Here is a 14,063-nt window from a genome sequence, read left to right as displayed (position 1 = left end):
TGCCGTATCCCCCTCCGCCCTCCTCTCTCCTGGGCAGGCCAGATTTGTCAAATCTGCCGCATCGTGTGCCGCGCAGCTACGCTGCAGTGGATCCACAGGCCAGTTACATAAGAGTTCTGGGGAGCCACATACAGAGTATAGGCCCCAGGGAGAGGCTAGCCTGATGTGCATTGTGTGAGACACTAGATGCCACGTTGGGACACCACAGCTATTTATTCCTGGGACTTTTAGGAAAAACAGTCTTTGAGTGTCTGGCTACTTTCGAATGAAATATGCATATAATGTATCCTCAAATTTCATTTGAAAGAAATGTATCTGTTTTGTGATAGTATCCCATCCTATGATGTGCAGAGATGTACTACAGTCTGTCTGCTGTAATGAAACTGAAGCAATGACTGTTACACCTCTCAGCTCCAAGCCCTCTCATTCACTCCCTCCATTAGCTGATTTGATTTAGAGATATCGTGAGTGTGGCTGTGTTTGGGTTCAAAGACAAGCCATTCTTACTAAATCTGCTACTCCATTAATCAAACAGCCAATGCCAGTTAGCTAATGAGTTAATGGAAAATAATATAATGAATTTGTGAGTGGGCTTAACACTGGCTTGGATACGTCCTTCTCTCTCTCTCTCTCTCTCTTTCCCTCTCTCGTAAACATCAAGTGATCACCATTCAGGAGACTATTAGGGAGTATTAAATCTCTGGAAAGTAGTTGTTGGTTATGCTACTGATGCTAGCCCCTTCAACCATGATGCTTTTGCTTTGACCTTCTTATAAATTTCTTTCTTTCTTTTTTCTCTCTCACTCGCTCGCTTTCTCTTCCTGTGTATATAATTACAACCATTTAGTAGACAGGATTAAATTCCCCGAAACTGTTGTTGTTGCTAATGATGCCAGTTAACGTCCTTGACCATGGTCACCCCAGATACCTGACCAACGGGCTGACGTCGGTGGAGCGGTTCCCCATCAGCTTCAAGACCCAGTTCTCAGGGAACCACTTCCACCACGTGGTGCTGGGCGTCTACTGCAACGGACGCTATGGTACGCTGGGCATGAGCCGCCGCCAAGACCTCATGGACAAGGCCCTGACCTTCCGCACGCTCAGCGAGCTGGTGATGGAGTTCGAGGACTCGTACCGCCGCTACCAGCACACGCTGAAGAAGGTGAAGATCGGCCTGTACGTGCCCCACGACCCGCACGTCTTCCAGCCCATCGAGTGGAAGTACCTGGTGCTCAACGCCGCCCGCCTAGGGAGAGAGGACATGAGGAAGGAGCTGGAGAAACATGGCCGAGACATGAGGATGAAGGTGACATGTTGTTGTCCTACTTTCTCACATTTTTCTCCTCTAGGCAGACATGAGAGGTCATATGTGTCAAACTTGATTACTTGACGCCTCACTGCCCTCCTTTCATACATTTCCCCCGTTTAGTATCTACAACACTGTATGTAACCCTGTGGATGCCCAAATACTATATTTCACCTTTGAAAAATACTCTGAATTTTAGGGTACAGTATACTGTACCCTTGAACTCTGTTAGGTTGAAAATGTTCAACACAATAGATACGCTCTCTAGTCGACTGATCCGAGGTCATCCCTGAAGGAGCGTTCAACTCGTTTGTGTTGCTTTGGCTTGGCCTCCGTCTGGAACGGCATCATGTCATGGAATTCCCCCTTTGTTCCCCGTCTGAAACCAGGGCGGCTACCACGGAGGGGCGATGGGTGTAATATGAACCGTCAGGGATAATTAAGGCCAGAGTTCCCCTCAGTGGAAGAGAGAGAGAGAGAGAGAGAGAGAGAGAGAGAGAGAGAGAGAGAGAGAGAGAGAGAGAGAGAGAGAGAGAGAGAGAGAGAGAGAGAGAGAGAGAGAGAGAGAGAGAGAGAGAGAGAGAGAGAGAGAAGACAGAGAAGCTGGCTGGTTGGACCACATCTCCCAGATTTATCTGACTCAGCTGTAGCGTGGTGGTTGGTGGGGGATGGTAGTAAGATGGTGCGTCTGACTATCACAGCAACAGTAAATGTAGGTCATGTGTTCCCAGCTGCCCAGCGCTGGAGAAACAGCCTTAACCTCTGTATTTGACCTCTCGTCAGCTGTGCATAGTTCACGTACATACCGAAAATGTGTCAGTGTATATATAGATATTTCTGGATGCTGAAGAACTCACCTACGACCCTTTTCCTTTTTAGAACTAGTAATAGGGACATTAGTGTAAAAACACTTTTCTCATTTGAAGGAATCAATCTAGGAATAATTTTACAGTGATAATCCTCAAAGGCTATTCGGGAAATTCATCTAGTGTGTCTTCTATGCACAACACAGACAGAAAGCTTGCATTTTATACAATATAGCAGAGCACTGTCTGTCCTTTAACCCTCCCCCACTACAACACACATCCTTATGTCTATCACCAATCGTATGACTAACATCCTGCCTATGCTCTCAGCTGCATGTGGTTTCTAGAGCATGGAATATGAGCTGCTTCCTGTTTGTTCATTCCAGGAAATCCTTTTCATAATTCTTCTCCAGTCTCCTCCGGACTGTCCGTCAGCAGTGAGCTCTCATTAGGTTTCTAACAGGACAGGGTGACCCTGAAACTCGAATTCTGCTAACCAAACAGTGGATGTTAGTAATATGTTAGTCTCTCTTTCAGTGCCTGTAGTGTGTGTGTGTGTGCTTGCATGCATGTGTGCATGTGTGCCTGTGTGTTTTTGCCTGTGTGTGTGCCTAAAAACGGCCTATATGTGCCGGTGTGAGCCCCGTGGGTAATTGAGTTTGCAGAGAGAGTTGACTAGTGGGCTGATTGGGTTAATGGGGTATCATCACGTTAATGAGGGCACTGCCTGGGAGGCTGTCTTCATTACTGTCTGTTAGTGTTTTTACTAATGAAGAGAGACACTCTCGGCTCTCCTCTCCAAAGTCTCTCCACTCCCCACAGTGTCGTCATCCTCTCTCCTCTTCTCCCTACATTGATTCATAGATGGCGCCTTTACTCACTATGTCCCTGAGATCCCACTGTGTCATTAAAAGTTAACTTCTTCAACTGCTCTCTTTATTGAAGTGGAACTTTTCATTTCCCCAGCCCCATGGCACTGAATGGTGAACATGTCTGCTAATTGATGTTTTTTAAAGCAACTCCTCCTGTAGCTTGCAGCTTTAAACAAAACCAACAACACTTATTAGTGCAGTAAAGAAACTGCAGCTCAAACCGGATCTTATACATTAGATTCCTAAGTCTTATTCTGTTGTTTTATCTCAGATCCTGAAGTCATCGAGTGCCCAGTCTCCCATCAAAGAACGGACCAGAGGCAAGTCTCTCTCCCCCCACCGCCGACAGAGCAGCCCCCAAAGACGCCACATCCACCGGAGAGACAAGTCGTAAGTATCCTTGGGATCAATCGGAGACAAAAGGTGGAAGGGGGAATGGCCTTTCTTAGATTGTTTTACATTAACATCTCAACACTCCCTAACAACTAGGAAGAGGTCACATCAGGTTACTTTTGAAGAAAGTTTCCTGGATATCATTAGTTTAATGTTTTATGGTCAAGAATCCTGAGATTAGAGTTAATTTAAATCTTTTCTTAGAGATTTAATTGAAAGTTGGGCAGGTTTTAATTAAAAGTAAATGAATCTAAAGCAAATCAGATTGGATATGCATGAGTGAGATTAATAATTCATATCAACTGTTGATCATCACAACTATAAAACCTCTCAATATCCCATCTTGATTTCTTGGCTAGACGCTATGATGTTAGAGAGAGATGAATTGGCTGTGTGTCTATGCCATGTTTTTCATCCTCTTTTTATATCAATGAGGGCACCCAGCTAGCACATTTGGTTCCTTGGAAGTTGTGGGAACGTATGTTTTTGGTTTTCCATTGGTTCTTGGAATGAAGCAATACGTTTCCTGACCAGTAAATCAGAATGCTTTTGAGAATGGTCTGAGAATGGAAGTGAAATGTAGCCTTTTCTGGGAATGTTAATTTTAAGGTTGCAGGGAGGTTCTGAAAACTTTGTACTATGGTTCCCTGAACATTTTCCTGGGAGGTTTTTATTAACGTTGTGAGAACGGAAATAATAGTTTATTTTGAGGTTTTTGAATAACTTCCTTAAAACATTCACTGAATGTTTCAATTGAGACTTTTAATAACTGCCAGCTTAATTTGGGTTAACTGTTTTGAACTCCAAGCGCATATAGGACTAATGAAAATTAATTTGCTTAGGCATTATAATAATAATGCAAACACATTTCTTCTTTATTGTGGCACGGCGTCAGTGAGATTCCAACCTGTGATCTACTGTTCTCTCTCCATGGAATTAGTCCACTGCGCCACCAGGATGGAGCTAGCATGCCATTTTTTTTACACATACAAAGCTGTTAATTTGAGTCTATTCAACAGACCCCATTTCAAAGGAAGCAAGCACTCATTAAGATCAGGTGTGGCCAATTAGTGGGAGCAGCCAACATTCCTGAACACACTTAATTAACAAGATAGAGGATAGAGAGAGTTTTGTTTATGCTGAGAATAGAAAGTATATATTTTTTTAAACATTCTTTGAACATTCTTTGAACGTTACTAATGTTTTCTTGTGGTTTTTATGGAAAGTTTTGTTAATGTTCTGAGAGCATGAGTTTAAGTAGAACCATGCTGAAACCTGCAGAAAACATTATGCTGAAGCACTGAAATTCCCGCAGAATAATGTTGTTTCTTAATATTCTCTCAACGTTCTGAGATCATTACTTTAATGAATTAATTAGAATCATGAGGAAACCTGTAGAAAACATTATGCTGAAGAACTGAAATTCCCACAGAAGAACATTGTTTCTTTACCTTCTCTGAATTATTTGAGAACATTCCCAATGTCAAACCAGTTGGAGAACGTCCCTAGAACATTACCAAAAATGTAATTCAATTTAACCATGTTTCACATTTTATGAAACGTTCTGTTAAAGTAATGAAATACCAAGAAAATTGTTATTTTGTCAAGTTCCTTAAATGTGCTGAATGTTCCAAAGCCAAGCAACTATCTTGCACCATTCCCAGAACTTTGTAGGAAGTTTGTATGCAAATAATCATTGGACAACTAGGCTTTCACCAAGCTATAAGAAAAATATGGTTCTCAAAACGTTATTTGCTAGCTGGGCATGGAACCCTGACACACTTACTGAAGTTGCTGACTGTAGCCCTTTACACTCGTACCCATATACGGGTTGAAAATGGCAGATTTTGTCAGGAGTAAGAATACTTACTGCACATTTTCCAGGAATAGTCTAATCATGTTACTGGATGTATCTAGAGTATTATCAACAAATGCGGCAAAAAGTACAGTAAATTTAAAATGCACATCAAATCAACTGTGTAATGTTTGGATTCAGTGTTGTGTCAGGTGAACTGATGTGCACTCACCTTTGGTCTAATAATTTTCACATTATCTTCAAACTGTTCACGTTCAATTGCTACCATTGTTATGCATATGAATTTAATATTTAGTCTGTAAGAAACATTTCAATCTACCCCTATCCATATAGGCCAATTCCCACGATTGTAAGGGGTTAAGGAGTTACGAAAGTTAGATGTTTACTGTAGACGATTGCTCTTCTCTTATCCTTAAACCCCCTTTTCCTGCCTTGCTTCCTGGCTAAAGATCCCAGTTCAGGAAGAGTTCAGTCTGTCATATTCTTATCAGCTGCAGCAGCCAGTTAGAGGAAACAGGGGGCTGAGCAGCAGCACTAGAGTAGATACGGACATTGGCTGATCTGGGGTGAACAGCTCATGGTTAAGTTGGAGTTAACGTGGAAGCACACTAGCTTCAGTATGTGTGTGGGGGCGAGGGAGTGAATGTGTGCAATGTGCATTCCAGTGGTATGTAGCCTACGCGTGAGTGTACACCACAGTATGTGTCGTGATGGAGGACCTAACTCAGCGGCTTGGCTGGGCTGACGGTCCATTCTGACAGCACAGCAGTATTATGACAGCCTGCCGAGCAGAGGGAGGGAGGAAGGAAGAAGTTCTGCTGACAACATCTGAAAACCTCAGTCAGCCCAGAGGAGTGTGTCTTATAGAAGGGAAGTGTCCTCTCCTATTATCAATCACCAGAACTGTCGGAGGATTCAGGATGGAGGATCCTGCCCTGACAGAGAGGCTGCTGGGATACTTGCACTGTGGAGTGTAGAAGATGTTGCCCATCCCCCCCCCATATCAGATCTTGTCTCATCCTCGATTGGTTAAGGTTAGGAAGGGGGCTAGTGTAATCTGATCGTAGATCTTTGGTGAAGGACAACTTCTACCTCAAGCCTGTGCAGAAGGCATCCTGGGATTTATGCATGGACTCTCATAATTCCTCTTGGCTATATTTAAGTTTGCTTTTGACTGAGTGTGTCACACAGAGACACAGACAGAGGAACAGGACTGGAAGTGTTGTCAAGCTAGTGCTTCTGATGAGATAGAGGCTGGAAGAGAGACTCATCCACTCTCACTGATACTTTATTTAAAACCAAACTAGATCTTGAAGTTGTTGATACAAATAAACACACATAAGTGCGTGGTTCAGCTGTTTGTTCACCCACACCCTCCCGCAATTGCTAATAACCCATCACACAAATAACGACTATATGTGCACCCGACCCTAACACGCAAATATTGAACATGTGCTGTAGGCAACAGTCAGAGAGAGCGGAATGATTTTTTTTACAGGGTGTGCAGGATTTTTTGCCTAATTTATATATGTTCCTGCTTATAATTTCCGACATTTTGGTAGGCTGTTTGTTAGTTAACTTGTCTATAATTAGATACATGTAGCTTCTCTTCTGTCAGTATATGTTGCCCTAGAAGACTAAATAAACCCTTGCTCAGCAGAATAATGTCGGTAAAGTTCTTTCTTTCATCTCTGCATCTTTCGCGTAGCAAAGACATTAGGGACCGGGGAGAAAATGCAAAAAAAATAAATATGGGAAATGTTTTCTGTGCAAAGTTTCCTAATTATATCAGTTTGACCAGTTGTAAGGAAATAGAATGCTGTGAAAATGACCCAATACGTTTCTGATAAGATTTAAGTTCAGCTTGGATGCATATTTTATGTGGTTGAAATACTATCAGCTTTTATGATGCAGATTTTTTTTAAATGTATCCTTTATTAACTAGGCAAGTTAGTTAAGAACAAATTCTTATTTACAATGACGGACTATACCGGCCAAACTGTTATAGGCCTACTCAGGCTGGTTATAGGCAAACTATCACATTTGACCTATACCGCAGCCTATAGCCCATCTATCCTATTTAAAAAGGACTGAAGACAGAAACAGATCATTTGGTTCCATTTCAACATATTTATTAGTGAAACCAAAGTGCTGTAACATATATACATTACATCAAATAGCCTAGTAAACACACCAAAACTTTTCAAATGTTCAAATCAAAAGGCTATTGCACATGAAAACGTGGACAGTCGGGCATCACAAATTCAGAACCGCTTGACAGCAACATAATAAACTAAAGCACTGATCATTGGGAACGAGATCAGAATAACTGCTAAGGCTTGATCATTAAATGAAATAATGAAATATGTAGCCTAGCCAACAAAACTAAAACAATCCATATGTTCAAATCAAAAGGCCTGATTAACATGACATCAATAACGAGCTACATCCCGAGTCCCCAGTGCAGACACATTCAGATGTAAAAATATGGTTTAATATTTAGTTTAAAAGCTATGACGAAGGCCAAGAGAACAAGAAACACTTTTCAATGAGAAAGCAGAAATACACTTTGGGTAAAAAATAATAAAAAATCTGTTTTCTAAGATGTAACCTACGATGCAATACTCGTGATCATTTTAAGGAGAACAAAAACTACTTAGCCTACATTTGAACACCACCGCAGACGCTTCGCTATTCGGCATCTTCACAATTAAGTAGCCTAGTTTTGTTGTTTGGCTACTTGAAGAGAACTAGGGCCTATCACTCGCAGCCACCTCTTCCAATGCATTGTGGAAAAGTGTGCATGGAATTCTAAGTATAACATCCTGGCATTTAAACCATATTAGAGTTTCGAAAATTCACATACTATAAAACATTATATTTTTGCATACTGATAATGTGTCATGCACGATTGCGTTGTTTCCTACTATTCATTGATTTCAGTAGCACATCCCCATATTAAATTGAGCAGCTGTTGTCAAAGCCGCAATTAGTATGGCATCTGGGCATTGAAATGTCACATGCTATTAAACTTTTTCATACTCAAACAGCCTGTATGGGACGTGGCCACTGTTCCTAAATGTGCATTAGCATTCTCTCCACTCCTGTTCCCGAGTCAAAATGTACATTTGGTGTATAATTCTACTGCAAGAATTGCTTAATTCTGCAGGAGTTAATATTTAGACCATGTGAGAGGTTATAGACCTACAGTCAGTGTTCAGATTTCAGTTTCCATTTAACCCCTCTATACTATGAAACAAAGTTAAATGATATAAAGACTGATAGTAATAAGCTTTGAAGCACCTTCAATTCAATTTTGGGCAAAAAGGCAAACTCGTTCATTGAATCAGATGGGTCATTTATCACCAACCCACTGATATTGCCAACAACTTCAATGATTTTTTAATTGACAAGATTAGCAAATTTAGGCATGACATGCCAGCAACAAATGCCGACTATACACAAAAGTATAACTGACCAAATTATGAACAACAGGCATTGTAATTTTGAAAAGTGAGGTGAAAAAATTATTGTTGTCTATAAACAATGACGAGACTCCTGGGTCTGACAGCTTGGATGGACATTTATTGAGGATAATAGCGGATGATATTGCCTCTCCTATTTGCCATATCTTCAATCTAAGCCAACAAGAATGTGTGTCCCCTCAGGCATGGAGCGAAGCAAAAGTCATTCCACTACCCAAGAATAGTAAAGCCCGCTTTACTGGCTCAACTAGCCGACCAATCATTATTGAAATTGATTGTTCGGTGCAAACAGTCAATACTTTTTCTAAAATCAAATACTTTCAGCACGCTTATGGGGAAGGGCATTCAACATGCATGGCACTTCAAATTACTGATGATTGGCCGAGAGAAATTGATTATTAAAAGATTGTCGAATTTTGTTTGACTTCAGTGGGGATTTTGATATTATCAATCATAGTCTGCTGCTGGAAAAACATATACAGTGGGGCAAAAAAGTTTTTAGTCAGCCACCAATTGTGCAAGTTCTCCCACTTAAAAAGATGAGAGAGGCCTGTAATTTTCATCATAGGTACACTTCAACTATGACAGACAAAATGAGAAGAAAAAATCCAGAAAATCACATTGTAGGATTATTAATTTATTTATTTGCAAATTATGGTGGAAAATAAGTATTTGGTCACCTACAAACAAGCAAGAGTTCTGGCTCTCACAGACCTGTAACTTCTTCTTTAAGAGGCTCCTCTGTCCTCCACTCGTTACCTGTATTAATGGCACCTGTTTGAACTTGTTATCAGTATAAAAGACACCTGTCCACAACCTCAAACAGTCACACTCCAAACTCCACTATGGCCAAGATCAAAGAGCTGTCAAAGGACACCAGAAACAAAATTGTAGACCTGCACCAGGCTGGGAAGACTGAATCTGCAATAGGTAATCAGCTTGGTTTGAAGAAATCAACTGTGGGAGCAATTATTAGGAAATGGAAGACATACAAGACCATTGATAATCTCCCTCGGTCTGGGGCTCCACGCAAGATCTCACCCCGTGGGGTCAAAATGATCACAAGACCGGTGAGCAAAAATCCCAGAACCACACGGGGGGACCTAGTGAATGACCTGCAGAGAGCTGGGACCAAAGTAACAAAGCCTACCATCAGTAACACACTACGCCGCCGGGGACTCAAATCCTGCAGTGCGAGACGTGTCCCCCTGCTTAAGCCAGTACATGTCCAGGCCCGTCTGAAGTTTGCTAGAGAGCATTTGGATGATCCAGAAGAAGATTGGGAGAATGTCATATGGTCAGATGAAACCAAAATATAACTTTTTGTTAAAAACTCAACTCGTCGTGTTTGGAGGACAAAGAATGCTGAGTTGCATCCAAAGAACACCATACCTACTGTGAAGCATGGGGGTGGAAACAACATGCTTTGGGGCTGTTTTTCTGCAAAGGGACCAGGACGACTGATCCGTGTAAAGGAAAGAATGAATGGGGCCATGTATCATGAGATTTTGAGTGAAAACCTCCTTCCATCAGCAAGGGCATTGAAGATGAAACGTGGCTGGGTCTTTCAGCATGACAATGATCTCAAACACACCGCCCGGGCAACGAAGGAGTGGCTTCGTAAGAAGCATTTCATGGTCCTGGAGTGGCCTAGCCAGTCTCCAGATCTCAACCCCATAGAAAATCTTTGGAGGGAGTTGAAAGTCCGTGTTGCCCAGTAACAGCACCAAAACATCACTGCTCTAGAGGAGATCTGCATGGAGGAATGGGCCAAAATACCAGCAACAGTGTGTGAAAACCTTGTGAAGACTTACAGAAAACGTTTGACCTCTGTCATTGCCAACAAAGGGTATATAACAAAGTATTGAGATAAACTTTTGTTATTGACCAAATACTTATTTTCCACCATAATTTGCAAATAAATTCATTAAAAATCCTACAATGTGATTTTCTGGATTTTTTTTCTCATTTTGTCTGTCATAGTTGAAGTGTACCTATGATGAAAATTACAGGCCTCTCTCATCTTTTTAAGTGGGAGAACTTGCACAATTGGTGGCAGACTAAATACTTTTTTGCCCCACTGTATGTTATGGCTTTACACCCCCTGCTATATTATGGATAAGTTACCTGTCTAACAGAACACAGAGGGTGTTCTTTAATGGAAGCCTCTCCAACATAATCCAGGTAGAATCAGGCATTCCCCAGGGAAGCTGTCTAGGCCCCTTCATTTTTTCAATCTTTACTAATGGCCTGCCACTGGCTTTGAGTAAAGCCAGTGTGTATATGTATGCAGATGACTCAACACTATACACGTCAGCTACTACAGCGAGTGAAATCACTGCAACACAAACAAGAAGCTATAGTCAGTTTCAGAATGGGTGGCAAGAAATAAGTTAGTACTAAATATTTCAAAAAGTAAAAGCATTGTTTTTGGGACAAATCATTCACTAAACCCTAAACCTCATCTAAATCTTGCAATGAATTGAGCAAATGGAAATTGAGCAAGTTGAGGTGACTAAACTGCTTGGAGTAACCCTGGATTGTAAACGGCTATGTTCAAAACATGTTGATGCAACAGTAGCTAAGATCAGGAGAAGTCTGTCCATAATAAAGTGCTGCTCTGCCTTCTTAACAACACTATCAACAAGGCAGGTCCTACAGGCCCAAGTTTTGTCGCACCTGGACTACTGTCTGGCCGTGTGGTCAGGTGCCACAAAGAGGGACTTAGGAAAATTACAATTGGCTCAGAACATGTACACGGAGAGCTAACATTAATAATATGCATGTCAATCTCTCATGGATCAAAGTAGAGGAGAGACTGACTTCATCACTACTTGATTTTGTAAAAGTATTGACTGTTTAATGCACCGAGCAATCAATTTCAACTACTAGCACACAGCTCGGACACCCATGCATACTCCACAAGACATGCCACCAGAGGTCTCTTCACAATCCCCAAGTCCAGAACAGACTATGGGAAGCGCACAGTACTACATAGAGCCATGGCTACATGGAACTATATTCCACATCAGGTAACTGATGCAAGCAGTAGAATCAGATTTAGAAAACAGATACAAATGCTCCTTATGGAACAGCGGGGACTGTGAAGAGACACACACCCATACACATGCTAACACACACACTCTATACACACATACACATAGATTTTGTATTGTAGATTTTGTATTGTAGATACTGTATGTGGTAGAAGAGTAGTGGCCTGAGGGCACATACAGTTGGAAGTTTACATACATCTTAGCCAACTACATTTAAATTCAATTTTTCACAATTCTTGACATTTAATCCTAGTAAGAATTCCCTGCCTTAAGTCAGTTAGGATCACCACTTTATTTTAAGAATGCGAAATGTCAGAATAATAGCGGAGAGAATGATTTATTTCAGCTTTTATTTATTTCATCACATTCCCAGTGGGTCAGAAGTTTATATACACTCCATTAGTATTTGGTGGCATTGCCTTTAAATTGTTTAACTTGGGTCAAACGTTTCAGGTATCCTTCCACAAGCTTCCCACAATAAGTTGGGTGAATTTTGGCCCATTCCTCCTGACAGAGCTGGTGTAACTGAGTCAGGTTTGTAGGCCTCCTTGCTCGCACACGCTTTTTCAGTTCTGCCCACACATTTTCTATGGGATTGAGGTCATGACTTTGTGATGGCTACTCCAATACCTTGACTTTGTTGTCCTTAAGCCATTTTGCCACAACTTTGGAAGTATGCTTGGGGTCATTGTCCATTTGGAAGACCCATTTGAGACCAAGCTTTAACTTCCTGACTGATGTCTTGAGATGTTGCTTCAATATATCCACATAATTTTCCTCCCTCATGATGCCATCTATTTTGTGAAGTGCTCCAGTCCCTCCTGCAGCAAAGCACCCCCACAACATGATGCTGCCACCCCCGTGCTTCACGTTTTCGGCTTGCAAGCCTCCCCCTTTTTCCTCCAAACATAACGATGGTCATTATTGTCAAACAGTTCTATTTTTGTTTCATCAGACCAGAGGATATTTCTCAAAAAAGTACAATCTTTGTCCCCATGTGCAGTTGCAAACCGCAGTCTGGCTTTTTTATGGCGGTTTTGGAGCAGTGGCTTCTTCCTTGCTGAGCGGGCTTTCAGGTTATGTCGATATAGGACTCGTTTTACTGTGGATACAGATACTTTTGTACCTGTTTCCTCCAGCATCTTCACAAGGTCCTTTTCTGTTGTTCTGGGATTGATTTGCACTTTTCGCACCAAAGTACGTTCATTTCTAGGAGACAGAACGCGCCTCCTTCCTGAGCGGTATGACGGCTGCGTGGTCCCATGGCGTTTATACTTGTGTACTATTGTTTGTACAGATGAACGTGGTACCTTCAGGCATTTGGAAATTGCTCCCAAGGATGAACCAGACTTGTGGAGGTCTTGGCTGATTTCTTTTGATTTTCCCATGATGTCAAGCAAAGAGGCACTGAGTTTGAAGGTAGGCCTTGAAATACATCCACAGGTACACCTCCAATTGACCCAAATGATGTCAATTAGCCTATCAGAAGCTTCTAAAACCATTACATAATTTTTTGGAATTTTCCAAGCTGTTTAAAGGCACAGTCAACTTAGTGTATGTAAACTTCTGACCCACTGGAATTGTGATACAGTGAATTATAAGTGAAATAATCTGTCTGTAAACAATTGTTGGAAAAATTACTTGTGTCATGCACAAAGTAGATGTCCTAACCGACTTGCCAAAACGACAGTTTGTTAACAAGAAATTTGTGGAGTGGTTGAAAAATGAGTTTTAATGACTCCAACCTAAGTTTATGTAAACTTCCGATTTCAACTGTACTTAATGTGTTGTGAAAAGTGTTATGAAATGTAATGTCATGTAATATTTTGAATTGTATATTACTGCCTTAATGTTGATGGACCCCAAGAAGAGTAACTGGCAGCAGCTAATGGGGATCCTTAATAAATACAAATACAAACAGTAGACTACAGTTCCATTGACGTGCCATAGACCTATTTGCCATTGGCCGATCACACAGACTGGGATATGTTCTGGATTGCCTCTGAGAATAGTATTGACGTATACACTGACTCGGTGACTGAGCTCATCAGCAAGTGCATTGAGGATGTGGTTCCCACTGTGACTATTAGAACTTATCCAAACTGTGGAGAGATGGTAGCATTCGTGCAAAACTGAAAGAGCGAACCACAGCAAGGTGACTGGGAACATGGACGTATACAGACAGACCAGCTATGCCCTCCATAAGGCAATCAAAAAAGCAAAACGACAGTACAGAGACAACGTGGAATCGCAATTCAACGGCTCAGACAAGAGAAGTATGTGGCAGGGACTCCAAACAGTCACAGATTATAAAGGGAAAACCAGCCAC

At 41.5% G+C, this 14,063-nt stretch overlaps 1 protein-coding gene across 3 annotated transcripts in view; it reads left to right on the top strand.

The window, feature by feature from the left end:
* LOC139582908 (tubulinyl-Tyr carboxypeptidase 2-like) overlaps positions 1-14,063 on the top strand; it is a 40,347-nt gene that overhangs the window by 15,095 nt on the left and 11,189 nt on the right. For 2 of the 3 annotated variants that reach the window (XM_071413354.1, XM_071413352.1), the window contains 2 exons: positions 925-1,306; positions 3,256-3,374. In XM_071413354.1, the coding sequence (XP_071269455.1) occupies positions 925-1,306; positions 3,256-3,374 (501 nt within the window). Of the gene's footprint in view, positions 1-924; positions 1,307-3,255; positions 3,379-14,063 lie in introns of those variants that run through there. The other variant, XM_071413353.1, reaches the window with a different exon arrangement.

This window comes from Salvelinus alpinus, chromosome 8, assembly GCF_045679555.1.
Source record: "Salvelinus alpinus chromosome 8, SLU_Salpinus.1, whole genome shotgun sequence".
Lineage (NCBI taxonomy): Eukaryota > Metazoa > Chordata > Actinopteri > Salmoniformes > Salmonidae > Salvelinus > Salvelinus alpinus.
The sequence above is the reverse complement of the archived record's forward strand: the minus strand, read 5'-3'. Positions and strand labels throughout refer to the sequence as shown.